At 42.5% G+C, this 27,574-nt stretch overlaps 1 protein-coding gene across 4 annotated transcripts in view; it reads left to right on the top strand.

Annotated features, from left to right (window-relative positions):
* The window catches only part of C9H1orf21 (chromosome 9 C1orf21 homolog), a 239,991-nt gene that overhangs the window by 179,426 nt on the left and 32,991 nt on the right, over positions 1-27,574 (top strand). For all 4 annotated transcript variants that reach the window (XM_003482739.4, XM_084977973.1, XM_084977972.1 and 1 more), the window contains one exon: positions 20,030-20,106. In XM_003482739.4, coding sequence (XP_003482787.1) covers positions 20,030-20,106 — 77 coding nt within the window. The remainder of the gene's footprint in view (positions 1-20,029; positions 20,107-27,574) is intronic.

A 27,574-nucleotide genomic window follows, 5' to 3' on the forward strand; every position in this document is an offset into this window, starting at 1 on the left:
TTAAGCTCTTTACCCTTCTTTGAAATACGTACAAGTCTGTTTTTAGAAAACATCCCAAGGTTCTTATAACTTAGCTTCTTAAAAGTGACGATGCCCATGTGCTTGGACAGATGCTCTTCCATTCCTTGCTCTTTTCTCACACGGGGGCCTGATCACAGTTTTAGTGAAAACTACCATAAAAGCACCATTCCTTCTCCCCTTTGATTCCCGCAGCCGCATGTCCCAGTTCCAAAGTTCATTCCCAAGATCCTCCTGCCCTTTCAGAGCCCAGCCTCATATTCTGAGTAGGATTCCTGTTGCCAAACAGTGTAGCCCACAATTAAAAGGAGAACCCAGGTTCCCTCATTCTTTCCTCAAGCCATCCTTTAGTGAAGGCCACCCACAGTCACCTGCTGTATGCAGGGATGGGCAGGACACTATCACTGTTGTTAAGGGGCTTCCATTCTATTAGGTTGAAGTGTTTAGAACAGCACGTGGTAAGAGGGATGCATCATCAGATGTGCCAGCCTCCGTCAGGGAGGAAATGTTTCTACCCAGCAGGGTGAGGGTGCCCCATGGCATTCCTTGGGCCTTTCTTCGCAAGGCTGATGCAGAATAGCATGCTGCCTCGACTTGCTTCTGCAGCTCCTGTTGGTCGTCCCTGGGTGGGTGTGGAGTTTGGATGCTGTGGAAGCAGTAGGGCCGGTGGTGGTTCATTAATTTGAACAAGGAAGCAGCAGTTCCCATTGCCACTTGTCTCTCCTTTCCACCCTCTGCAGTCACTGAATGAAAGTGTAAGAATTTTCTAGAGCAGGGTTGCAAGCCCTATTGTACACACACTAGCTAGATTCTGTTATTTGCCTAACATTTTGTTGTAGGCTGAACTTTTCTCTTTGGAAGATTAAACAAGGAAACACTAATTCGTATCCAGGTTACAGTGTCTTTTCAAAGAAAATTACTATAAGTAGACAGCTGCCCATTTGTGGAGGAGATGTTGAGCTTTGTATAAGACAGTAATGATAGAAATGGGTGGTGGCTAGGTGGAAATTTTGAGATTGGAACCTACGGTGCCAGACCATCGAGCTCCGCAGGGTGGAGGAGAATCTCATCGCCATGGGTGCAGGGAGCAGTCCCTGTGCTGTGGGGAGGGCCATGGGAGAGGACCTGGGAAAGCCAAGAATTTAGGTCCCCTTGACCCAACTTTTTAAAAGCAGCATGATGACACTCCAGTGTAGTCCATCCAAAACATTCCCCCAGGAGTTCCCTGGTGGCTCAGCAAGTTAAGGATCTAGCATTGTCACTGCTGTGACCCTGGTTAGTGCTGTGGCATGTGTTCAATCCCTAGCCTGGGAACTTCTGCATGACATGGGCGCAGCCAAAAAAATAAAAATAAAAATAAAAATCCCCTGGATTGTGATTTCCTCTTGATCATATATAAAGAGTATTTATTTGAGAGGGGGAAAAAATACATGTATGCATACACACACACCTGCATGCATACATTCGTACATGCATGCATATCCGCACAGCACTGGTAAACCATTTGCCAACTTCCATAGTGTAAATACTTCCACAAAGGCTGATTTCAAGCAGCAATTCACTCCTGAATATTTAACAATTCAGAATATTTGACAGTTGGCTCTCCCTACTAAGAGCCAGCTCCGACATGCCACTGGCTGTGTGTATTATTTGGCCAGGATAAATAACCTTTTTAAAAATTTTGAATTTGAATGCCTTTGGACAGGCACTCACTGATGACTGTTCTTACCAGTTGTGGCTGGTCCCTCCACTCCCTCTTGTTTACTCAAGGCCACCATCCCTACTGCCACTTGTCTGGCCTTGACTTGTTTTGGTCTGGGAGATGCAGACACTGCTTCTCAGTCATGGCCATGGCGAGACTTCCAGGGTTCTTGCCTGTGTCTTTAAAATTGTCTCCTCTTTAGGTATCAGAACATAAAGGGGAAGATTAAAAGTGCATGAACTGCTCTTACTTCCACCTTCTGTAGTTTATAAATTTGGATTTTTTAAAGAATGTGAAATATTTATTGAAAGAGATGCACATGCAGAGTTCCTATCCCCTTTTGGCCAATAACTCTCTGGCCTGCAGCAACTTAAAAAATATCTCAGAGCCTTTGTATCCTGTTTTTCATAAGCTTCTCCTCTGTGAATGCCGACTTCATACTGCTGTTGTGAGGATCAAATGGTAAAAATAATAACAACAACAGCAGCCATAATAGTTTGCTGAAATCTCTTGGGCTGTCATCACATGGCAAGGCCTAGACTTGGCATTTCATCTCTCCTAATGTAATTAATGCCCACAGGCCCTAGTGTGGTGGCTGGCACCTCGGAGGACACTGTCAATGGTAGCTGGTATTTTTATTGCGGTTATTGTTTTTGCAGTTATGAGAGATCATGAAGAATCAAAAACCATGTTACGCCATTGTCAGATTGTCACAGAAGCATCAGTTAAATACTTGTAAGTAGCCTCATGTAAGAAACAAAATAAACATGATTATATCTGTTCTCTAGGAATTTATCTTCTATAACAGTAACTCTCGGGTTCTTTTGGGGCTTTACCCCTCAGCATCTTTTCTGCCAAATGACTATTGGACAGATGAGATCTCACATTTGTGAGATTTCATGTCGGTATCCCATTTGTGAAATGGGATAAAGCCTCTAATGTTTCTATTAGTTTTATCAGGAAACCTTGGATTTTGGTAAAAGATACCCTTTAAATTGCCTGCACATGGTAAGTGTTTCTACTCTGCATATACCAATATGCAAGAATACAAAGAGGGTTGTTTGTTTTGTTTTTTTAATTATCCTTCAGAAAAGTGATGCCCCCTTGTATTTGAGTCACATGGTACAGGGCACTTCTGTTATTTTGAACACAAAGCTTGGAGGAGACGTATTAGCCTCAGACACTTGGCTTTAGTCCTCAGTGATCACTTTAGATGCTTTGAGAGAGCGTCTGACGGAATCAGTTCAGAGAAAACCATTCTAATTTCGTTATTATTTCCGTGTATCATCATAAAATACCCTTTGCCAATTAGTTTGAGAGACTCATACAGGAAATGGTAAACAGGGTGGAGGTCACCACTGCTAAATGCTTATCATGGCTTGGAATTTAATTTCCAAGACAACACACAAAATTTCAGAATGCATTGTGTGTTTTATGCCCTCCTTTCTTCTCTTAATTTTCTTCCTCCTATCCACTTCAGACTCCTCTGTGGTAACACAAGTAACACAGCGCATCCACACAGGGCTGTGCAGCCAAACGGCTGGCCACGGCTCGCCGGAATGCATTTTATTTCCGACCAATTAGACGTGAAGGTAGTATGCCTTGGGATTGTATTAGAAGACCCAAAAAGTTAGTGTCCGTGATTATAAAAATGATGTCAGAGGTACCTGAAACCTTCAAATCGTTTCCTTAAATGTGAGTGTGAGGAAAGTAATAGTTCTAAATTAATTTGATTTGCATACAATATGTGATTTTAAACATATATATTTAGCTGAATTAATAAACTATAGACGTTGTCACCTGAAGGTTCCAATCACATACCTGAAAGATTCTAAAGAAACTTTCCAAGGCAACATTCCTGAGGAGCTTCTTCTATTTGGAAGAACGGGGATCATGTTGTACTTAGGCCTGTATGGTTCATTGAAGCTCTTAAACATGTATTTTAACTTATTTTTTCTCTGGTTGCCAGTTCCATCTTTTTTCTTCCTTTTACTCGGGTAGGAAATAAGAGGCAAAAAGCATAAGGGAACAAGCAGACTGGCTCTTAAGACTTGTTTGTCTAGTAGGATCTAGAGAGTGAGAAGAGTGGGGAAAATAGACCAAAATTCAAAAACCACTTTCCATGTGGTGGACTTAGTAAACTAAGGCTTATTGCACTGTTAAAAGAAAGGAAGGCATAAAACAAACAATGCATTCTGAATTTTTGAAAGCCTCTTAGTAAAAGAACCTTAGAGAGATAAGACATGACAGCAGCGGGTGGGGGTGGGGGGGCATAGATCCTGTGTTCTTACCTTTTCTCCCCAGTTTGGTGGCAGCTGCAGAACGGGGCCAGTCCCATCCTGATCCCACATCAGCAGTCAGCGCTGGGCCCGGACACCTCATGGGAATGGACGCCCACATTGAGGGCAAGTGTGGGGAAAGATCAGAATGAGAGTTTTTCTAGAAAGCTTCCCAAAGCCTGAAAAGATAAGCAAGTAAAGATAGTCCTGGTCAGACACACCCCTTTAAAGCATTTCAGGATCCGTCCTATTTGAAACATTGAGAATGAAGATATTTCTCGTAGCACATTTCTCCACAAGGAGAGAAAAAAGAAAAAAAGAAAAAAAAAAGATGTGCTTACTCTTTATTGCCCTAAGTCCATATTTCAGTTTTAAAGAGCTTTTTCAACCCAAATGCTAGCTGCAACCAACCAGTCTTTTCCTAGCCCTGGGCTAAAAGTACATCAATAATGGAACAACACCGGATTTGATTATCGACTGTCAGGCCTGTGTATAAAAATCTAGTGACTGAGTCCGCATTGTAAAATAATCTACCAAGACAGAACTAACGCTTGTATTAGCGTGACAGCCTGGGGGACACCATTAAAACAGCAACTTCCCTCATTTACCCTGACTTCTCCTGGGAAGAGGTTACAGAAGGGTATAGAAGCGAGTGTATGGGCTGGGAGCTAAATTTAGAATTAGCCAGGATCCATCATAGACGTGAAGGAAGAGATAATAAAAGGAAAAAGACATCAGTTCTTTTCCACCAGTCAGAAACGTGGAACTCCTATATGTAAAAACATAAAAATATTTTTTAAAAAGCACACCTTGGAAAACTCAGAGTATATGCTACATGCAACAGAGAATTTATATGTTTTATAAATATGCATGATAATAGAAAAAGTTTTTTTCCCACAAGGAGTTCACAGGCAGAAGAATAAAAGTTGCTGTGGTCGCTATTGCTTCTCTTCTGATTGAACCCACAAGCTCATGGCTCCTGGTCAGGTTCGTTTCCGTGGCGCCACAGCGGGAACTCCAGATCTTTTCTGTTCTTATATTACCATTTAGCGTTTGGGGTTTTTCGACCATGAGGGCAGCTATCTCATTTGTCTTTTCTTATTTCCCTCAAAGCCTAGCGAGGTGCCTAGCACATAACTGGCACTCAGTAATTTTCTTGACAACTCTCAAGTCTGATCCCTCGTCTCTAATTCGTGGAGCTATCAGCTATGCTAGCAATGCAAGCTATCATTTGTTATGCGCTTCCTATACAACAGGCAACCCAGTGAAGTAGGTACCACTTTTATCCCCATTTCACAGCTGAGAAAACTGAAGCACAGAGGTTGTATAATCTGCTCAAGGTCACCCAAGGAGAAAGCGGAGAAGCAGTCTGACTCCAGAACCCATCCTCTTATGTCTGCCACGCTGTCCCCTCCTAGTGAGCTTCTCAGAGATTCTCCTCTGATTGATGGGCACAGCTTCCTGACCAGCTCCCTGATCCCATCTTTTTTGTTGTTGTTTTAATTGGAATGTAGTTGATTTCTAATGTATTCATTTCAGGTGTATGACAAAGTGGTTCAGTATTTTTATAGATTATACTCCATTGGAAAACTATTATAAAATATTGGCTATATTCCCTGTGCTGTACATTACACCCTGTATCTTACTTATTTTAAACCTAGTGTTTTGCCCCTCCCTACCAGCCCTCTCTGATTCCATCTTTGAAATATAATTCTGACATGTCAGAAGCTTCATAAACTCCCTCAGTAGTTCCACCTTGTCTCAGAGGAAAAATCTAAGTGCCCACCATGAGCCCTGCATAAGCCAGTCCCAGCCCACCTCATTTCACACACCTTCCTGGCACCCTGTGCTCTCTCTGGCTCCCCCAGACCCCGTATAGTTCTCAGTACATGCCTGGTTCTCCTCCTCTGTGAGGTACACATTCTTCCCCCTTCAAGATTCAAGCCTGCCTTTCCTTTCTCCAGGAAGCTTCCCTGATCTCCTTCTCTGAACTGTGTCATTGCAGGTGCTTCCACCACACATATTTCTGTCTTTTTAAAACACCCCTCACTTTATCTGTTTTTAGTGAATGAAGATTATACCTTTGATTCTCTAGCACAGTCTGGTACATAATAAGTACCATTAAATAGTGATTTAGGGAAGAATGGGCCATTGGGTTTCTCTACTATCATTTTCCACTAGTACTTTCTAATATATGTTGCGGTCCCTGTATGTATGACTTTTCATTTTAAGCCGTGGACCAGGGTTTTGATATTGGTTTGACCCAAGATGACTGAGTTTTATAGATGTGATAGGCTGAATAATGACACCCCCTCCTACCTCCCAGTTTGTCTGGATTCTAATCCCTGGAATCCGTGAATATGTTCTCTTACGTGGGAACAGGAACTTTGATTAAACTAAGGATCTTGACGTGGAGAGGTTATCCTGGATTATCACAAGGATCCTTATAAGAGGGATGCAGGAGGATAAGAATTAGAAAGAGAAGGTATAACAGTGGAGCAGAGGTCAGAGAAGAGAGATGCTAAGCTGCTGACTTTGAAAGTGGATAAAGGAGCAAGGTAAGCAGTCTCTTGAAGCTGAAAGCAAATTCTCTCCATGAGCCTGCAGAAGGAAGACAGACTCGAAGACCAGTTTTAGACTTTTGAGTTCCACATTTGTGTTTTAAGCTATAAGTCTGTGGTAACTTGTTAAGCAGTAATAGGAAACCAATATAGATTTTGATACATTGAAATATGGCAGTGCCATAAGAAATACCTAAAAATGTGGAAGTGATTTGGAAATTGGAAAGTGGAGAGAGACTAGAAGAATTTTGAAGAGCATAATAGAAAAAGCCTAGAATGCCGTGAACAGCTAGTAGAAATATGGATATTAAAGCCTCTGCTGGTGGGGGTTCAGAAGGAAATGAGCAACGTGTTATTTGACAGGGGCACTGCTATTATATAGTGGCAAAAACAAAAAACCAAAAAAAAAACAACTTTAGCTGAATTGTGTCCTAAAGAGATAGTAAACAATGAACTTGACTATTTAGCTGAGAAGATTTCCAGGCAGAGTGTTGGGAGTCATAGCCTTGTTTCATCTTGCTGCTTATAGTAAAATGCAAAAGAAAAGAGATAAATTGAGGGAAGAGCTGTTCCTTGACGAAAAAGAAACCAGGACTTGATGCTTTCCTTTGGGAAATTCTCAGCCTATCCAGATTGTACAAGACTCTAAAACTAGAGATTCACTGTCAGGAAAGCATGCTCTGGAAAGAAAGCCAAGAGTGTCTCTGAACAATATTTTACTAGTTCTTGGAAAGTATTAAAACGTCAGAGCATTTAATCACATAGCTAGCTCTTTGAGTAGATTGGGCATGTGATTTAAACATGAATCCCCTCAGCCATCTCAGCAGAAGCCAGGAATAGAGATGAGATTATCCGGGAAAGACCATGGAGAAAGATCCTATGTTATGTTATGGAGTCGATACCTATGACATACACAGGAGACCAGTGAGGATCTGAAGGAAGTTATACCAACAGAAATACCACTGCTTTGAACTGAAAGGAACAGAGAAAGGGTGAAATGAAAGAAGGCTGTTGCACTCCCAAACTTCTGTAGGCAGGAAACAACTCAGCTGCAAGCCTATGCTACCCTTCAAGAAAAAGGAAGAATGACGGACGAGGGTGGAGCCTCAGGCCACAGAGGATTATTCCGAGGCTTTGAAACCTAATGAGGTTTTCACAGTTGGATTTTGAAATTGCTTGGGACTGATGACTCCCTTTTCCCTTCCATTTTCTTCCTTTAAGAATGGACTGCCTATAGCTGTAATTTTAGGTCTGTTCCACCACATATTTTGTAAGCAGATAACTTGTTCTTAGTTCCACAGGTTCACAGATGGAGAGGAATTCTACCCTAAGATAGATTATACCCAGAGCCTCACACATATGTTACTTAGGTCATTTAGGTAGTGAGATAAAATGACAGAGTGGAACTTTTTTTTATTGTTATTAGTCAATGAATTTATTACATTTATAGTTGTGCCATGATCATCACAATCCAATTTTATAGGATTTCTATCCCACACCCGTAGTGCATCCCCCCACCTCCCAGCCTGTCTCATTGGAAACCATAAGTTTTTCAAAGTTTGTGAGTCAGTATCTGTTCTGCAAAGAAGTTCATTCTGTCCTTTTTTCAGATTCCACATGTCAGTGAGAGCATATGATGTTGGTGTCTCATTGTCTGACTGACCTCACTCAGCATGATAATTTCTGGGTCCATCTATGTTGCTAAAAATGCTGGTATTTCGTTCCTTTTAATGGCTAAGTAATATTCCATTGTGTATATGGACCACATCTTCTTGATGCACTCCTCTGTCAATAGATATTTAGGTTGTTTCCATGTCTTGGCTATTGTATATAGTGCTGCAATGAACACTGGAGTACCTGTGTCTTTTTGAGTCATGGCTTTCTCTGGATAGATGCCCAGGAGTGGGATTGCTGGATCAAATGGTAGTTCTATTTTTAATCTCCATACTACTTTCCACAGTGGTTGCACCAATTTACAATCCCACCAACAGTGTAATAGGGTTCCTTTTTCTCCACACCCTCTCCAGCACTTACTGTTTGTAGACTTTCTGATGATGGCCATTCTGGATGGTGTAGGTGGTACCTCATCGTGGTTTTGATTTGCATTTCTCTAATGATGAGTGGTGTTGAACATCTTTTCATGTGTTTTTTGGCCATCTGTATGTCTTCTTTGGAGAACTGTCTTTAGGTTTTTGACCCGTTTTTTGATGGGGTTGTTTGTTTTTTCGGTATTGAGTGGCAGGAGGTGTTTATAAATTTTGGAGATTAATCCCTTGTCAGTTGATTCATTTGCAAATATTTTCTCCCATTCTGTGGGTTGTCTTTTTGTTTAGTTTAGGGTTTCCTTTGCTGTGCAGAAACTTAAATTTAATTAAGTTCCATTGGTTTATTTTTGTTTTTACTGTCATCACTCTAAGAGGTGGATCTGAGAAAATGTTGCTGTCATTTATGTCAGAGAGTGTTTGGCCTATGTTTTCCTCTAAGAGTTTTATAGTGTCTGGTCTTATATCTAGGTCTTTAATCCATTTTGAGTTTATTTTTGTGTATGGTGTTAGGGAGTGTTCTAATTTTATTCTTTTACATGCGGCTGTCCTGTCCGGTTTTCCCAGCACCGCTTATTGAACAGGCTGTCTTTTCTCCATTGTATATTCTTGCCTCCTTTGTCATAGATCAGTTGACTATAGGTGCATGGGTTTATTTCTGGGCTTTCTATCCTGTTTCTTTCCCATATTAGGGAAGTTTTCGGCTATTATCTCTTGGAATATTTTTCTGTCCCATTCTCTCTCTCTTCTGCTTCTGGCACCCCTATAATATGGATGTTGGTGCATTTAACATTGTCCCAGAGTTCTCTGAGACTCTCTTCATTTGTTTTCAATCTTTTTTCTCTTTTCTGTTCTGCATCCATAATTTCCACTAATCTATCCTCCACCTTGCTTATTTGTTCTTCTGCCTCCTGTATTCTGCTGTTAGTTGCTTCTAGTGAATTTTTTATTTGTTATTGTATTTTGCATCTCTTCTTGCTTAAGTTTTATGTCTTGTGTCTCTTTGCTCAGTGTTTCCTGTAAATCATTCATCTTTGCCTCCAGTTTATTTACAATGTCTTGCATCATCTTCAGTATTAACAGTCTAAAGTCTTTTTCCTAGAGGCTGAGAATCTCCTGATCACTTAGCTAATTTTCTGGGTTTTTTTCTTTCTCTCTCATCTGAGTTATAGTTCTCTTTTTCATTTTTATAGGTTTTTGGTGTGGTGACCTTTTTACAGATAATAGAGTTATAGCCTCTCTTACTTCTAGTGTCTGCCCTGCCTTGTGGCTGAAGTTGGTATGGGGGTCTTGCTGTAGGCTTCCTGATGGGAGGGACTGATGCCTGCCCACTAGTAGGTGGAGCTGATTCCTATCCCTCTGGTGGGTGGGGCTTTGTCTCTGGGTGAGATTAGAGGTGGCTGTGTACCAGGGGGTTATCTGAGCAGATTCCCATGGAGACCCTGCTTTGCCCTGGGACCCAGTGCATGTGAAAGTCTGTGTGTGGCTTTCAAGAATGGGGTCTCTACTAACCCTCAGTCCCGTGGAGCTCCTGCGCACCAGCCCCACTGGCCTTCAGTGCCAGATGCTCTGCAGGCTCTCTCTCCCAGTGCCAGATCCCCACACGTGGGGGTTTGATGTGGGACTCAGAACTCTCACTCCCGTAGGTGAGTTTCTGTGATACAGTTATTTTCAAGTCTGTGTGGCTTCCCATCTGGTAGGTATGGGGTTGCTTACATCACATAATCGCCCCTCCTACCTCTTGATGTGGCCTCCTCTTTGTCTTCTGGAGTAGGATATCTTTTTGAAAGTTTCCAGTCCATTTGGTTGAAGATGGCTCAGCATTTGGTTGTAAACTTTGCTGTTTTTAGGAGAGAAGTTGAGCTCCCATCCTTCTATTCCACCATCTTAATCCCATCTCAGAGTGGAACTTTTAAACCGATGAGATTTAAATAAAACTTGAGGCTGGAATTGATGCTAGAATGGGTTGAGGTTTAGGTACCTTGGGATAGAGTGAACATATTTTGCATGGGGGGCGGGTATGAAACTTTGGGAGCCAGAGGGCACACTGTGGTAATCTGAATAATACCTCCCAACAAAGATGTCTACATCCCAATCCATGGAACTTGTAAATGTGTTACTTTCATGGGAAAAGGGATTAAATTAAGGATCTTGACATGGAAAGATTATCCTGAATTATTTGAGTTAATCCCAGTATAATCACAAGGATCCTAATAAGAGTTAGGCAGGAGATTCAGAGTTAGGAAAGAAGGCGTAAGGACAGAAGCAGAGGTCCGAGAGGAGAGAAGATGTTTTACTGCTGCTTTGGAGATGGAAGAAGGGACCATAAGCCAAGGAATATAGGTGAAGTCTGGAAGCTGGAAAAGGAAAGGAAACAGGTTTTTCCCTAGACCGAGACCCAGGAAGGAAGCCTTGTGAACTGTTTTTAGACTCCTGACCTCCAGAAGTGTAAGGTAATAAATTTGCGTTGTTTTAAGCCACTGAATTTGTGTTCATTTGCTACAGCAGCAATAGAAAATTAATAAGAGCAGATTTTCTGGACACCGACAAATTTGGAATTAAAGAGAGTTGTGGGTGTGTCCAGCTAGATCAGAAGGCTGGAGCCTCATTTTTGGCTGGCTCATACAGCACAGTGAATGTGAGAAAAGGGATCATGCCTGTAAGAAAAATGGCATCATTTAACTTTTTGTTTTTAGCTTTGACATTTACAGTTTCTCAACTTAGCAAGGAAAACCTGTTAAGATTTTGGTTCATCACAGGAAAAGTTTAGCAATTCTGCACACATGGTGGCTTTTTATTTGTTAAAATATCAAAGGCGTGATGATACCTTTTTTTGTTCTAATAGTTTGTTAACGTTGATCAAATGTACTTTGGTTTTTCTGCCTGTGTTTTTACCTACCAGAAAAATCTAGCGTAAAGCATGTTTATTTTGGTCTAGTCAGCTCTCAAACGCAGTCTTTTAGAGACCATAATCCGGTGATAGTTGAATTCCTAAAATCTTTGGTCTTGTTATTATGCATCAGAGTGACTTACGGTAGATTCACACTCCTTTGTGTTTTCTTTTACTTGATGGTTGGAGAGGAGAAGTGAGGAATGGAAAGAAAATACAGTCAATGGGTGTGTGATGCAGTTTTGTGGGTGGGGAATAAAGCGCGGATTTTTGCTTCTGTTCTATCTTACTGTGTCCTGGTGGCATTTAACATATAGCATTGTCAGCCAGCCAGGTAATTTCAGCTTTGTTTTGAAGTCTGAACTCTGAATGGCATCTTGGTCCCGTTCAAACGTTCGGTAATTACGGTTTTTTCCCCACATGTAGTACAAATAAGATACTTGATGAATTTACACATCAGACTCTTGAGAAAGGAAGTTCCCAGTGATCAGTGTTAGGTAGTTCTTGGTCAAGAAAATACACTTTTTGAAGTTCCCACTGTGGCACAGTAGGTTAAGAATCCGACTGCAGCTGCTCGGCTTGCGGTGACGGTGCAGGTTCAATCCCCAGCCTTGCACAGTGAGTTCAAGGATCCAGTGTTGTCAGTCCCTGGCCCAGGAACTTCCATATACCACAGTGTGGCCACAAAGAAAAAAAAAAAAAAAGGAATTCCCCTTGGGGCTCCGGGGTCACAAGTCTGACTAGTATCCATGAGATTCTGGGTTCCATCCCTGGCCTGGCCCAGTGGGTTAAGGATCTGGTGTTTCTGTGAGCTGTGGTGTAGGTCGCAGATGCGGCTTGGATTTTAGGTTGCTGTGGCTATGGCGTAGACCGGCAGCAACAGCTCCGATTCGACCCCTAGCCTGGGAACTTCCATATGCTCGAATGCAGCCCTAAAAAAAAAAAAGAAAAAGAAAGAAGGAAGGAAGGAAAGAAAATAAGAAAGAAAGAAAGAAAGAAAGAAAAAAAGAAAGAAAGAAAGAAAAGAAAAGAAAAGAAAAGAAAATATAGGTTTGTTTTTGTTTTTTTAAAGTAAGCGTTATGGTAGTCATTAGGGCTGTTTATAAATATTCCAGTTTTGTTCCTTCCAAGCACATAGTAGGGCTCTCCTTTCTCCAGTCTCTTGCATTTGGGTGTGTAGCCACCAGGGAACTCCCTCATTGTCACCTTCGAAGCTGAACGTGTTCTTCATGTGTATGGACCCAAATCTCCTAATTCTAGTTAAAGTGTTTACCTTTTCCAGTTTTCGGGTACTTTTTGAAATGCAGTGGTTGGAAAGTACACACACACAGAGTCTGTGTGTGGAAGGAAACCCATTGGGAGTTCACATGTAGTGCTTTTGTGTCTTTTCTCTGTGTAGTCCCCTCCGTCCCAGGAGCTACGACTCCGCCTCCACTGTTTTTCTCTAGGCTTCCAGCTTCCTGCATACATCTGGCCCCTGGGCTTTCTTTATAAGATAGAACTTCCTGCTATTGAGCCCAGAAAAAAGAAAATGAAATCCCTTCACATTCCCACTCAGACTAACTCTGGGCCCCTCCCAGGACTGCAGCTGCCCCAGTGCTCTCCGACTTTGTGGGACCACAGGCAAAGAAGTGACAGGAGGAAAGAAATTCCTCTCGCCAGCAGGGGGTAGGGTGCTTTCTTCAATTCCCTGGACTCGATCTGTTGCTTCCTTCACAGTTAAGGAGCTGAAGTTTGAGAGCATGTTGTAAAGAAGCCATCAGTTTATCTTGGTGTTCTGACTTTCCCTTTGGGGATCGGGAACAGCAGGAGAAATAAAGTCGGTCTGACTGCCTCCAACAGGAGAGAATCTAAGAAGAGAATGATGAGTTTACTCTAGACCCTGACAAGTGTGTTCTGTGCATAAAGAAGTAAAATTGTTCCAAGCTAAAGAAGTTCTTTGATTTGCTGTTTAAATAAACCTGTCACTACCTGACCGTGGTTTGCAAACATTTTTGAGAAATGGCTGCTTCTTTCCAACATGAGTTGAAAGCTCCTGAATATACAATTCAAGGGGTTGCTGCTCTGGGAGGGCCTGCTATTGAGCCCTGAGGCAGCTCTGCAAGACCCCAAGGCTCAGTTGGAAAACTGCCTTCAGGAAGGCTGAGAGAGGGAACTCTAAGCCCAAAAGTACCTTTTCTCTGAAATAAAAGTCCTCAAACTGTTTTGAGTTAAGAATCACCTTGGACTCTTGTTTAAAATGCAGATTCTGAAGTTCCCTGGTGCCTCAAAAAATGGGTTAAGGATCTGGCATTGTCACGGCTCTGGCTTGGGTTGCTGCTGTGTTGTGGGTTCAGTCCCTGGCCCAGGAACTTCCACATGCCGTGGGCACAGCCAGAAAAAAAGTATATGTATTTATGTAAAATTTCAAAATGAAATTAAAGTGCAGATTCCTGGGCACAGTCGCAGAGATGCACACTCTGGAGGTGTTGTGTGGGGCCTGGGAATCTGTATTTTAACAAGCATTCTAGATGATTCCGATACCAGTACGGATGGATCATAAAAACACAGCTCTACAAACTGCCTACCAAGGGCCCTTTTAAATGGCTTCATCTTATTCCCACTTGGTCCCAGTTTATTTTAGGTACGAAGTTTATGAGTGTCAAATGCCATTTAAATAGCTTTTTCTTGCCAAGGGAAATAATGTCTTAGCTACCTCTTCCGTCATCTTCCAGTGTAATTCTCTGTTCCTGTTCCCAGAGCACCCCGGACGGACGCGGCATGGCTCTCAGCCCTCTCTGTTGGCTCTGCTCTATCAGAGGCTCCCATTAGCCTCATCGTTCCTCCAGCCTGTCTTGGTTTTGTTTGTTTTCTTTTTTCTCTTTTTTAAAGGCAGATGTCTTTACTCTTCTCCTTCCTCGGCAAACCAACCCAAAGTAGAAATTACATGGTGTTTATAAGCAAATGTAAAACTGACTTTTTGATGCAAATACAGCTGACTAGGAGGCTTACAAATGCTCCCATGTAGCAAGGTGCTGGGTGTTTTGATAGATACAAAGAAATACAAGAACAGATCCAAATAAGTCACATTTATAAAATGAATAAAGCCGCAATGAGACGCCCACTGGAATGACTGTAACTGAAAAGACCGTATGAAATGTTGGTGGGGAGATGGAGAAACTGGAACCATTGTGCACTGGTGGTAGGAATGTAAAATGGCACAGCCGCTTCGGAAAAGCTTGGTTGATGTTTTGGTGATGTTTGCCCTATCGTCTGGCAAATCCGCTCCTTGGAATCTGCCCAAGAGAAACAAAAATATATGTGCACACAAAGATTTGTGTATGAACGTTCATAGCAGCATGATTTGTAGTAGTCACAAACTGGAAACAATCCACGTGCCCATCAGTGTATGCAAGGATAAACAAAACACAGTACATCCGTACATTGGAGTAGTATTTAGCAATTAAACAAAATGCTGCAATATGCTAAGGTATAGATGAACCTCAAACTTTATGCTAAGTGAGATACCAGATGTAAAAGGCTATATGTTGTATGGTTCTCTTTATATGAATCTAGACAAAGCAAATTTGTAGTGACAGAAAGCAGCTCTCTGGTGGCTGGACAATACAGATGAGTGCAAATGGGTATGATGAAACTTTGGGGGCTGATAGAACTGTATTGGATTGGGGAGTTCTCTGTGGCTTAGCAAGTTAAGGATGCAGCTTTGTTACTGCTGTGATGAGGCTCACTGCTGTGGCGCAGATTAGAGCCCTGGCCTGGGAACTTCCACATGCTGCAGGTTGCGGCCACCCCCCAAAAAAAACCTGTATTGTGGAGATAATTTCACAGCTCTATAAATTCACTAAAATCATTTAATCATATATATATAATGGGATTTTATTTATTTTGGCCATGCCCACAACAGGGAGAAGTTACTGGGCCAGAGATGGAACCCATACCACAGCAGCGACCTGAGCCATGCAATGACATCAGATCCTTAACCTGTGGAACCACCAGGGAACTCCTAATGGGGGAATTTTATGGACTATAGAGTTTGCCTCAAGAAGGCAGTTTTCTTAATTAAGGCACATACCACAATTAAATAATTGATAGTCCTTTTTCTATGCAAAAGAAATAGAAGGGCACTCTAGTTAAAATGTGGCTTGCAGACCCCTGGAGGCTCCTGATACATTGTTGTTAGTTTTCTTTTGTTTCTTTTTTTGGTGGGTTTTTTTTGGGGGGGGGGCGTTTTGTGTTTTGTTTTGTTTTGTTTTTTTGCTTCACCCACAGCATACAGAAGTTCTCAGGCCAAGGATCTAATCCACTTGGACCCAAGCTACAGCATGACAATGGCAGACCCTTAACAGCTAGGCCATCAGGGAACTCCTTCTGAGACATTCTCAGGGAGTCTTCAAGGTCATTTTCCTATTAATAAAGAAGCTATTTTCCTGCTTTACTCTGTCAACATTTGCGCTGACGGCACAGAGCAATCATGGGTAAAACTACTTGTGCCTTAGCACAAATCCAGGCAGTGGCGCCGCTCTTATTAGAGCCATTGTATTCACCACCACCACGCACTCGTGGTGGAAAGAATACATTCTCTTTTCCCTAAGAATGCCTTTGGTGAAGCAGTAGAAGTTATTTAATTTTATTAACTCTTAGGCCTTGGACGTTTCTCTTTTTAATAGTCTCTGTGTTGAAATTCACATCAATAAGTAAGATATTTATCTCATGGAAAAGCACTTCTTCAGTTGATTAAGTTGCAAGCTAAACTAGCAGTTGTTTTTTATGGGATATCATCTTCATTGTAGAAAAAAATGCCTGACCGACAAATTATGGGTATTCAGACTGGGGTATTTAGCAGACATTTTCTCCAAAATGAACGAAGAGAGCCTGTTACTCCAAAGGAAACAATTGTCAGTATTTGTTGCTCATCATGAAATAGACACATTAAACCAAAATTAAAATTTTGGAAAACTTGGATCCACCATCATGAGCTTTTGTCATGATTTTTCTGATGAAATTGATGCTGATTTTAGCAAATGTGATTTTTTTTTCTTATTGTATGATGAAATGTATTAAAATTTGGAGAATATTGGTAAGGAGTCTCGATTCTGAAAAGCTGAGGACTAGTGGCTGATAGCATGAACTCCAGGGACACTCTGCCTTCATCCAAACCCCAGCACGATTCCTCATGACTTGTAGGATCTCATGCGTGCCTCACCTCTCCATGCCTCAGCTTCCTCATCTATAAAACGGGGACAGGGATTGTGGCTCAGCAGGGCAAAGAACCTGACTTGTCTCCATGAGAATGTAGGTTCCATCGTTGGCCTGTTCAGAGGATTAAGGATCTGGCGTTGCCACAAACTGCAGCATAGGTCACAGATGTGGCTCAGATCTGGTATCGCCATGGCTGCGGTGTAGGCAAGCAGCTGTAGCTCCAATTCGACCTTAGCCTGGAAACCTCCATACACCCCAAGTATGACCCTAAAAATAAATAAATAAATAAATAAATAAATAAGGATAATAATGGTACCTACCCCAGAGAGGTATGTGGGCCTAAAGATGAATTAGTCTCTCTATACTTGTGGAGTTCCCATCATGGCTCAGTGGAAACGAATCTAAGTAGCATCCATGATGACACAGATTTGATTCCTGGCCTCACTTAGTGGGTTAAGAATCCAGCGTTGCCGTGAGCTATGGTGTAGGTCTACAGATGCGGCTCGGATCTGGCACTGCTGCAGCTGTGGCATAGGCCAGCAGCTACAGTGCCAATTGGACCCCTAGCCTGGGAACCTCCATATGCTGTGGGTGCAGCCCTAAAAAGACCAAAAAAAAAAAAAACCTATAAAAAATGTATACTTGTGAACATTAAAATAGGTTGATAAATGCAAATCACTTAGAATAGTACCTGACTTGTATTAGGTGTTCCATGAGTTATTACTGATCTTGATGATTGGTAATTTGTAAAAACAAATATGTTATAAATAGCTAGAGATGTCTATGTAACTGTATACATTTGTAGCTGGGAACTCTTCAGCGGCTTCCTCCCACCCCCTTGCCTCTGCCTCACATTTGGTCTTTTCACTTCCTGGAAGTTCACATCTGTGCCTGACACCTGAAGTGTCCTCCCCATCTCTTGAGTCTGTTGGTGGGAGAGGGGGTGTCCTTCTTTTTAAGCAACACAGTGTGTTGGGTCTTTATTATAGTTGATTTACAGTGTTGTGCCTATTTTTGTTGTATAGCAATGTGACCCAGTCATACATGTATATATATCAAAATGTAATATATTCTTTTTCTCTCAGTGTCTTCCATCATGTTCTATCCCAAGACACTGGATATAGCTCCTGAGCTGTACAGCAGGATCTCACTGCTTATCCATTCTAAAATGTGGTCATTTGCATCTGCAAACCTTGAACTCCCAGTCCATCCCATTCCCTTCCCCGCCCAGGCAACCACAACTTCTCTAATGTGTTTTTAAGGACTACTTGGGGAGGCAGTGTACTTATGAGGGTACAGTTTAATAAAATGAATAGAAACAGAATACAGTCATATGTCACTTGTATTCTTAGAATTAGAAGCCACTTTCCTGCTTCAGTAGTGTTTAAAATCATGATGGCATTATTTAAGTTCAAAGAGTTTGGGAAATTGTGTGAATAGAGAAAAAAGTGTCAGGTTCTGTCATATCAAATGCATCCATTTTCAGTGCTTAATCCAAGCAGACATAAAGTTTAAGGGAAAAAATGATTCATTTGGAGGGAACTTACATCTTTAGTCAGAGACTACAGTTGACTCATTTTTATCTCTGTTTAAAAAATGTATTTGCTGGCACTGTTCATTTGTTTTACTGATATTTAATGAGTGCCTCTCATAAGTGCCATGCCCCTCACCAGGCACTGTGCCCCCCCGTCAAAAAGAAGGAATGTAGCCCTGCCCTCCTGGAGTTAGTGCATTACAGTTTTCTAACTGTCCCCCTACCTTCTTTGTAAAAAAATCAGGTTGTTCACCTGTTATTCCCTGACTGCGTAGCCAGAAGGAACGGTGTATATTTTATGCTTTTTAAATGTTCCTGAAAACATTCTTGAGTTTACTGTGAGGTAAAGAAGGTAAGCTCGTCTGCAAAATAATTGTAATAATTATTTCTTCTAGAAGATCACAAACAAAAGTGTTCTGTATTTTGGAGGACTAAGGTTAGAGAGATAAGCTCATGTTTGATGGTAAACAGCAGACAACCAAGCATGTAAGTCATGGCAGTTTCACTGACTGACATGGCTTCTGCTGCCCTAGGAAACGTATGAAGGATTTTTTTTTCTTTTGGGGGGGGGTCGTTTTAGGGCTGCACCTACGGCATATGGAAGTTTCCAGGCTAGGGGTTGAATCAGAGCTGCAGTTCCTGGCCTACACCACAGCCACAGCCACACGAGATCTGAGCTGCATCCACGACCTACGCTGCAGCTTACGACAATGCTGGATCCTTAACTGACTAAGCAAGGCCAGGGATCAAACCCGCATCTCATGCATACTAATCGGGTTCTTAACCTGCTGAGTCACCATGGAAACCCCTGAACTCTTGAAAGAGCTCATGTGGGGACCATCTATTTTATGTGCCATATCCCACATCACTCTGCAGGTGGTGAGAGTGGTGGGCCGGCCCACAGGCGTTTCTGTTCCGTACCCTAGCCTAGATCTTTAATTATCAGCACACCTCAGGTTCCAGAAGTACATATAGTCACCTATTAAATAGATTTAGAAGAGTTTTTCCTTTCTTCCTTCTTTTTTTTTTTTAAGTGGGGAGGGTAATGTTTTGAGAGCAAATTAAAAAGCACCTTGACTATGTTTTGAAGATAATATTGTAATAACACAGAGCAATAGCATTATTGAGACGGTGTGTTTACCAATAGACTTGTATTTTAAGATCTGAGAGTATTTCTTTTGCATGTGATGGGTTTCCTGGGAATAAGAAATCAGATCAGGCTAAACACCAAAGAAGTACTTCTGGAATATGGGCTGGTATTGACTTTTATTCATTTAATTGAATTCAATTTTAATATTCATTGTGAATGTGAAATTTTAGTTATTTTTGGTCACATTCTTGTCCCTGTCACTGCTTGGACAGTCTTTATGCTTGTGCAGTTTTATGTCTCAGTAACTGAAATTGTCTTTCGCAAATAAAATACACAAAGTCACTTAACCTGGGCAAGCAAACAATGGCTGCGTTTGTATGGCTGCTGCTCTTTTTAACACGAGACTCGTCTGTTCTTTATCTTACTGTTTTCAGTAACTCCACCTAAAAATCAAATATTACGTGCATATAATTTTCTAAAGGGAACCAGAGCTGTTATAAAAGTTCATTCCTCTTTTCTTGATGATGTTCCCTGATCCAGTATTTGGCAGTTCTACCACTGCTCTGTGGCCTCTTTAAAAGGACTTTGGTCCTTGTGAGGTAACCAACCGTAGAGACTTCCAAACAAATCTGATACTTTGGTGATGAAAAGTCATGCTCTTGTTTAATTGCTGATTCTCATCCTGTCTTTTATATGTGTGTTTATGTGTTTCAGGAAAAAAGTGCCAGTTCAAATGTCAGACTTAAAACCAATAAAGAGATTCCGGGATTAGTTCATCAGCCCAGAGCAAAGTAAGTTCTGGTTCCTATTTTCCTATATTATTTGTAAAGCTAAAAGTGGTCTTAGAGTGAGCTCCATTTTGCCTACCGGATAAAATCAAGACTTGTGATAAAGTCTCAGTCATTGAAACAGTGTGGTTTAGTCTGATGAATCAGAATTGAGAGACCCACCACATACGACAGGGCTGACATTTCACGCCAGTTAGAAGAAATTAAAGAGGAAAATCTTTATGACTGTGGGGTAGGGAAGAACTTTGAATAAGTCACAAAGGATGCGAATCCTAAAAAAAAATGATGAATGTTTATGACTGCATTAAAATTAAGAATGTCTCTTTATCAATATACACTGTAAAGAAGCGTAAAAGGCCACAAAATGATGGAATATATTTACAACACATATAATTAACAATAGTTGGGTTTTCAGCCTATATAAAGTAATTCTCTGAATCAAGTATAAAAAACAGAACTCAGAAAAACAGGCTAAAGACGTGAACAACCACTTGACTGAAGAGGAAACATGAAGAGCTAATGCATAGGGAAAAAAATCCCATTTCACACCACACACACACAAAAGTCTGATGATCCAAAGGTTTACCAGAATATGGAAAACAGGCACACTTAACCCCTGGTGGTAAGGATATAAACTGATACAGTTACTTTGGAAAATAGTTTGCATTATCTAGTAAAATTGTACCTGGGCATACCTGGCCCCCGAGCACCTCCGCTCTCAGGTATATACCCTTGAGAAACTCTTGTGCATGTGTGCCAGCAGATATAATTTGAAGTATGCATAGCAGCACTATTTGCATGAGCTCTTAAAGTGCTTGAAGGTAATACCCAAATGTCCATCAAGTATATAATGAACAGCAAAAATGTGGTATGTTCTTATGATGGGAATACTATATGTCAGTGAAAATGACCTGTAGCTGCACAGATCAAGGTGGAGGAATCTCATGAACATAAGGTCGTGGAAGTAAGTCAGTAAGATAACCTGCCTGTGTACAGTTTCACTATGTAAAGTTTAAAAACAGACAGAACTAAGCAATATAAATATGTATATGATAAAACAATAAAGATAAGTAGAAAGGAGCTCCCATTGTGGCTCAGTGGTTAATGAACCCGACTAGGATCCATGAGGATGTGGGTTTGATCCCTAGCCTTGCTCAGTGGGTTAAGGATCCGGCGTTGCCATGAGCTGTGGTGTAGGTCACAGACGCGGCTCGGATCCCACGTTGCTGTGGCTGTGGTGTAGGCCAGCGGCTGCAGCTCTGATTCAACCCCTAGCCTGGGAACCTCTGTATGCCACGGGTGCAGCCCTAGAAAGGCGGGGGCAGGGGGAACAAGGTAAGCAGGGAAATGAAAAAACATTAAATTTAGAATAGCGGTTCTTTCTAAGTGGACAGAAGTCAATGAAACCAGAGGTTCTGTTTTTTAACATGAGTGGTGATTATATGTGTGTTCCTTTAATTATTCTTATTTTAAAATGTACAAATAACGCTGTATTTTTTCTAGGTCAAATATTTCACAATTAAAAATATTAAGGAAAATAACGACTAGTTTTCTAGATTGTCCTAAAACTGAGTCTCCCTTGGTGATAAAATGCACTTGGTGTAGCTATGACTCTACCTGCTCTTCTTCCAAGAGACCACAAGCCTCTTTCGTGCTCTTTGGCCTAAATAGGAACAAGTCTCCAGGGTACTGATCACCTGAGTACACTGGACAGTCACCTCCACCCGACAGTAAATCTGTTACGTGTGTGTAATAGCGCCCCATACGTCAGTACCATCGGTGGAAGGAGCTGTATTCTCTGCGTCTTCCCAGGAAGTTGAGACAGAAGTTAGCGGAATTGCTTTAACCTGGCTTGGAATTGCCACAGCCATGGCCACTGTGACATGGTGGGTGGGATGGATCTTTAGGGGGGTGGAAAGTGAGCTCAGGGATGTAATTCTTTATTGCACAGGAAAACTGGGCATTTTAAAATCCATGCATCGTTTACAGTGTCAGTGTAATGGTGCAACCGGATTTTGGCACCCTTAGGTCAGTGTCATGCTGCAGTGCCATCCTCCGTAGTCCACTTCACTGGTAATCACTTTGATCTACACTAATCGTAGCCGCCGCTGGGGACAGCAGATATCTGATGCCACTACCAAAATTATCTTCTCATCCAAGACATTCGATATATGCTATTTTTAAATGCGTCTCTTACCTCTGAGTTGTGGAGAAAGACTGTATTAAGGAGAATTTCTTTTTTCCTTTAGAGCAAATCCTTACTTCTTTAACTTTGACACACTGAAATGGCCTGCGTTGCAGATTGGCATGTGCTGAAGCTTTCAAAGAAGTTGATTAAATTGGCTCATGTGTTCACATTAAAATTATGAAGAAATTCCCCTGTTTTTCACACAGCATAATGATTGTGTGTGTGTGTGTGTGTGTGTGTATGCACGTGTGAATTTGAAACTGTGAGTCAGATTGTTGGGTTTCTGGAATTCGACTAAGAAATCTTTCTGGAGGGCTAAGAGAAGGGTATTACTTTTCCTGCTTGCTGACATATTGGACCCAGGAAGTTATTGTTTATTGTATCATATAAAATGAGGCTTTTTTCCCCAGGAGTAGAAGGACAGTCCCATACCCAACAATGGCAGATTTCTTTCTACTGAAGGCACATGATCCTTATACTTGCATTTGATGCAACATGTAAAGCACCTTCTCCCTGACTTTATAATCTCAGGCAAGTAACCTAATGTCTTTGAGCATCAGTTTCCCCCAGGAAAAATGGAGATGAAAAATCCTGTCTTAGAGGGCTGGGGCTTAAATGCAATAACGGACGCCCGTTGCTTATGACAGTGTCTGCCGCTTGGTGAGAATAACTTAACCGTTAGAAACAACCTGAATGCCCTTGACCAGGAAATGGAGTGAGTGAACTGCACTGTAGTCACACAGCGGAACATGAGCAGTGAAAACAAGTGCACTGCAGCCACGCACAGCCCCAGCTGGACCCTGAAAATCCAGGACTAGGACAGAGAGTAAGTCCTGAGGATTGCATGGAGCCTGCTGACTCTGTAAAGTTAAGAACGACTAAAATAAATCATCTGCTTTGTAAGCACATCGAGAGGTGGAGTAAAGCTCTAAAAGAGGATGAAAGGCAAGGGGGGCCATGTGGTTCCCTTGAGTCAGGGGGAATCCTGCATGAGTGGGAAGTGAGTAACCTCGAGATTGTTGTTAAGATCCCAGCTTTGGGTTTTGGTTTTGGTTTCAAGGGTGCTTATTATACTTTTTTCTTTTTTACTTTTTAGGGCCACACCCATAGCATATGGAGGTTCCCAGGCTAGGGGTTGAATCGGAGCTATAGCCGCTGGCCTACACCACAGGCCACAGCCACAGCAATGCGGGATCTGATCTATGTCTGTGACCTATGCCACGGCTCACGGCAACGCTGGATCCTTAACCCCCTGAGCAAGGCCAGGGATCAAACCTGCAACCTCATGGTTCCTAGTCAGATGCCTTTCAACTGCGCCATGGCAGGAACTCCTGTTATACTATTTTTAAAGAATAATTAGCTAAATAAAAGTGAGCCATGCAGGAACTACTAGCAAGGGTGTGTCCTGGTGTGAGGATTAGGAGTCACCCACCTCCTGGAGGCGCAACTGAGAAAGTAAGGATGATCATGAAGCAGTAATTATGCTTGGGCTAAGACTGGGCAGGAACCCACGGAGTAGCTGGGTTTCATCTCAGCAGGTGAAGTATTAAGGAATTAGGACTTCGCCTTCTCCTATTTTTGTGACTTCGGTTTTTATTCTTTGGAAGCTTTTTGTTTTTTTAAGTCACTAAAAATGAAAGCCCTTTTTTTTTGTTTTTTTAAGTCACTGAAAATGAAAGTCTTTCAGCCCTAGAGCTCATTCTGTCCACCTTTCATTCATCTGCTTACTTGTCATTAAGATTCCATAGCATCATCATCTCTCGCCTCCAGAAGCAGAGAAGTCTCAGAAGATTTGATGGCAGGGTTAACTCACAAGAGCCTGGCAAGGGCCAACTAGGGGCCACAAGAAATGCTCCAGAGTATAAATGGTGTATAGTCTGTGAAAATGTTGTGTCACTTTGTTGTACACCTGAAACTAATATAATATTGTCAAACAGCTATACCTCAATTTAAAAAAAAAAAGAGAGAGAGCGAGCTGTTCCAGGGGGAGCATTGTGTTTTCTAAGGTGGAATTTTGGTTATTAGAGAGAAGTGGGGATAACTGAAATTGTTACCAACATAGAGGCTTTTGTAACAGATTTTAGATCTGATTAATCCTAGCCTCAAGCATCTGTACTTTATAAACTGGATTAGAAACGATTCAATTAACCCATCCTAAGCCCTGAGAAAAGACAGAAAAAGCCAGCCGCGTGCTTTTCCCCTTCTCCTCCCTCACAGTCGTCACATTGTCCATTGGAAGGGATTTAAGAATCCACTCGTTACCTAGGGCCTGTTTCTCACAGGGCAGTGCGTTCTCTTGCAGAACTGCTGCTAATGCCACTGGGTTGGTGTTCCGCAGAAGAGGGCATCCAGGTTTGTCTGGGCAGGAGTCAGTCCGCATGGGGCGATTTTCTTCATCAGAGGGCACGTTCTGTCTCTGCCCCCGTTGCAGAGATTCGGGGTTTCTCTCTGAAGGGAAGGCGTGGAGAGCAGCAGAGTGAGCCTCCTGCTCTCCGATTATACCACCCCTAACGGTATCCCTAAGACAAGGCGCAGGTGACAAGTCGCTTGCGGGCCTTTGCTCCCCCTGGCACCGTGGGCCATGCTTCCAGGGACAGCAGAGTTTATGTGGGAGAGTTAACGTAGTGCATCGGGATTTCAGAATAAACAAGTCACCCTTCCACGGTGTCGTTGCTATCGTTCAGGGCGGCAAGATAGCGAATCAGTCTGGGGCGTGATGCTTCGTAGCAGGTGTGCCGTGAGGTAGAGGCAGGTATGTCCTAACGCGCGCAGAGGAGGAAGAAGCAGGCAGCCCTTCTCTGGCACTGGAGTACGACAGCAGAGACCAGCCGACCGGGGTCAGGTGCTGCCTTTGGTTAGAGTTGTGTCTCACGGGGCTCGTGTGCAAATGAACGTGGAAGTTCATTTGCTGATCACTGCGCTCTCTAACCCAGAGTGAGATAAAGTCTTAGTTCAGGATTCAAATGGGGTTGAAAATACACTGCCTTGTCTAATTAATTCTGGATCAGGTGTTTTGGTTTGGTTTTGCTTGGTTTGGTTTGGTTTATGCTTAGAATGTGTGTCGTTAAACCCCATGAAAGTGAATCTCCTGAGGTTTTTACCACATAGGCATCCTGAGGTCCTTCTCCTTGGGTCTCAAGCTCTTGATAGGGACCCTGAGCCTGTGCATTTTCCATCTCAGAGCTGCCAGACACATTTGCAGTGTTGCTTTTACTTAAGGTCTCCCCTCTTGTCCATCTAATATGCACGTGTAAGAGTACTAAACATTGCATTCATGTTGTGATGTTTCTGTGAAGGAGTTAATGGCAGTAAGTATTAGCAGCCATCTCAGAATGTTAGTGCCAGAAAGGACCTCGGAGACACATTTGCTTGTTTTAAAAATGAGGAATCTGAGGTCTGCACCTCCCCCATGCTAGCAAACTCTGCAGGCTCAGTGACGGCTCATGAATTTAAAGAGAGACCACTTGCCCAATTAATTAAATATGTATTGCCCTCCTGCTGTGTGCAAGGCAGTATATGCTAAAAAAAAAAAAAAAAAAAAAAAAAACCGCTAACCTCAGACTTTCCGTGATGAACAGCAAATCCTAAAAGTGTCATTTCTATGATGTCTCTTGGGATTTCTTAGGGAAACTAATGTATATATGGTTCTCTATTTGGTGTGTTTGTGTGTGTGTGTATATATACATACATATATAATCTTCATGCCTTTCCTCTCTGAGACCCAGAGCTGTCCAGCAACCTTGTCTGCTGAGAGCTTGGCTTAGAACAGCAAAGATTCCCCGAGGTGTCTGAGCAGCCACAGCGGATGCCAGGATGTTCATGGTTCCCACTCATAAGAATCCCCCAGGCTCTCCCTCAGAGCCTGTTTACACTAAGTTGAGACACAACACCGACAAGCTGGCTGTGCAGTTTCTAAGCATGGAGTTGAAGCAACAACTGAGAAAAAAACAGAAAAAGGCTGAGACCTTCTCTGGTAGGAAGAGATGAAAGAAGAAGCTCAAAAGCAGGTGAAGAACAGAAGCCTGGAGGTTCTTAAGGCCATTTTGCTTAAAGAGAACCAGCTCTACCCATCTTCGAGGCTCAGGCTGCCCCAGGATTCCCGAAGAGGGTTGTGACTTAAGATCATGGGAGTGGCCACTTAGGTCATTCAAGTTGAGTAATGTTTGAGATACATCATCTGTTACTGAGTATACAGTTTAAAAGACTTGCATCCAAAGTAGCTCCAATAAAAAATGTTTTGGCCATTAAAGAGGTAAAACCGTAAGGAATTTGGGAAAACTCAGCTCGGCAAAATGGCTTTTCTGTTCAGCCTGAGAAAGAGAGGAGAGTGTTTGATCCACTCTCATCGTCCTAGCTTCTGCCCTGCCTTTCTCACCTGCAATCAGAGAGGGCCTGTTTCTGAAACAGGACATCCGCCTTCTTTAAATGATCATGGAGAAGGTGGCAAAGACTCCAGGATACACGGGAACGTGCCTTATAACCGTAAAAGTTGATGCTACTTATCAGATCTTCTCACTGATTTTCTCTTGTGCCAGAGCTAATGTCACTGTGCTCCCAGACTTTAAATCTAGGTTTTACAGGGGGAAAACCTCCTTTAAGCCTTCTGATCTGTCATGGGGGGCCCGAAGGGTTTCGGGTCACTTGTGCCACTCTCTGTGGCCCCTGAGGGGTGAGGCCTGATGCTGAGGGGCTGGCAGGTGAGCTGCTCACCACAGCCAGACATGGAGGAAAGAAGCCAGTCCAGAGCCATCTCCCACCCCCACCTCCACCCCCAGCTCCTGAACCAATGGGCACTAATAGGAAGCGAAAGAAACGCTGGGCCACGTGTTTCTTGCCACAGCATCCCGCACCTCCTTGAAGCACCCGCAGCTCTTTGCTAGATGGAAACTACTGTCATCAAGACCATGTTGCCATCAAGCCCCTTTCCTTCCCATCTGTGAATTTTCTCTGCTCTCCTTAGCTTCTTGGTTTTATGCCACCAACCATGTCCGTGTCACTGAGTATGCTGTTAAATAGCAAACGACAAACACACAGGACAAGGGCCACTCAGACCTGCCTCCACACTCGCTCCCGCATTCTGGAAGGATTTCGGTTCCGAAAATGAACATTTGCTCTCGCCAGTACAGATGTTCAGGGGCAGCGGCAAGTTCTTGGCTCATTAGCTGCTGGCCCACACCTGCACAGTCAGCTGAATACCGTGCTGACACGGACCGCCTTTGTAAAATACACATTTCAGTGTAATATTGAGATGTATTTCCTGTTACGGCTACACACGCGGTGGAA

This window comes from Sus scrofa, chromosome 9, assembly GCF_054392235.1.
Source record: "Sus scrofa isolate SSC_HxYL_T2T_F1_AM1 chromosome 9, Sscrofa_HxYL_maternal_Yorkshire_Landrace_v2.0, whole genome shotgun sequence".
In the NCBI taxonomy this organism is placed as follows: domain Eukaryota; kingdom Metazoa; phylum Chordata; class Mammalia; order Artiodactyla; family Suidae; genus Sus; species Sus scrofa.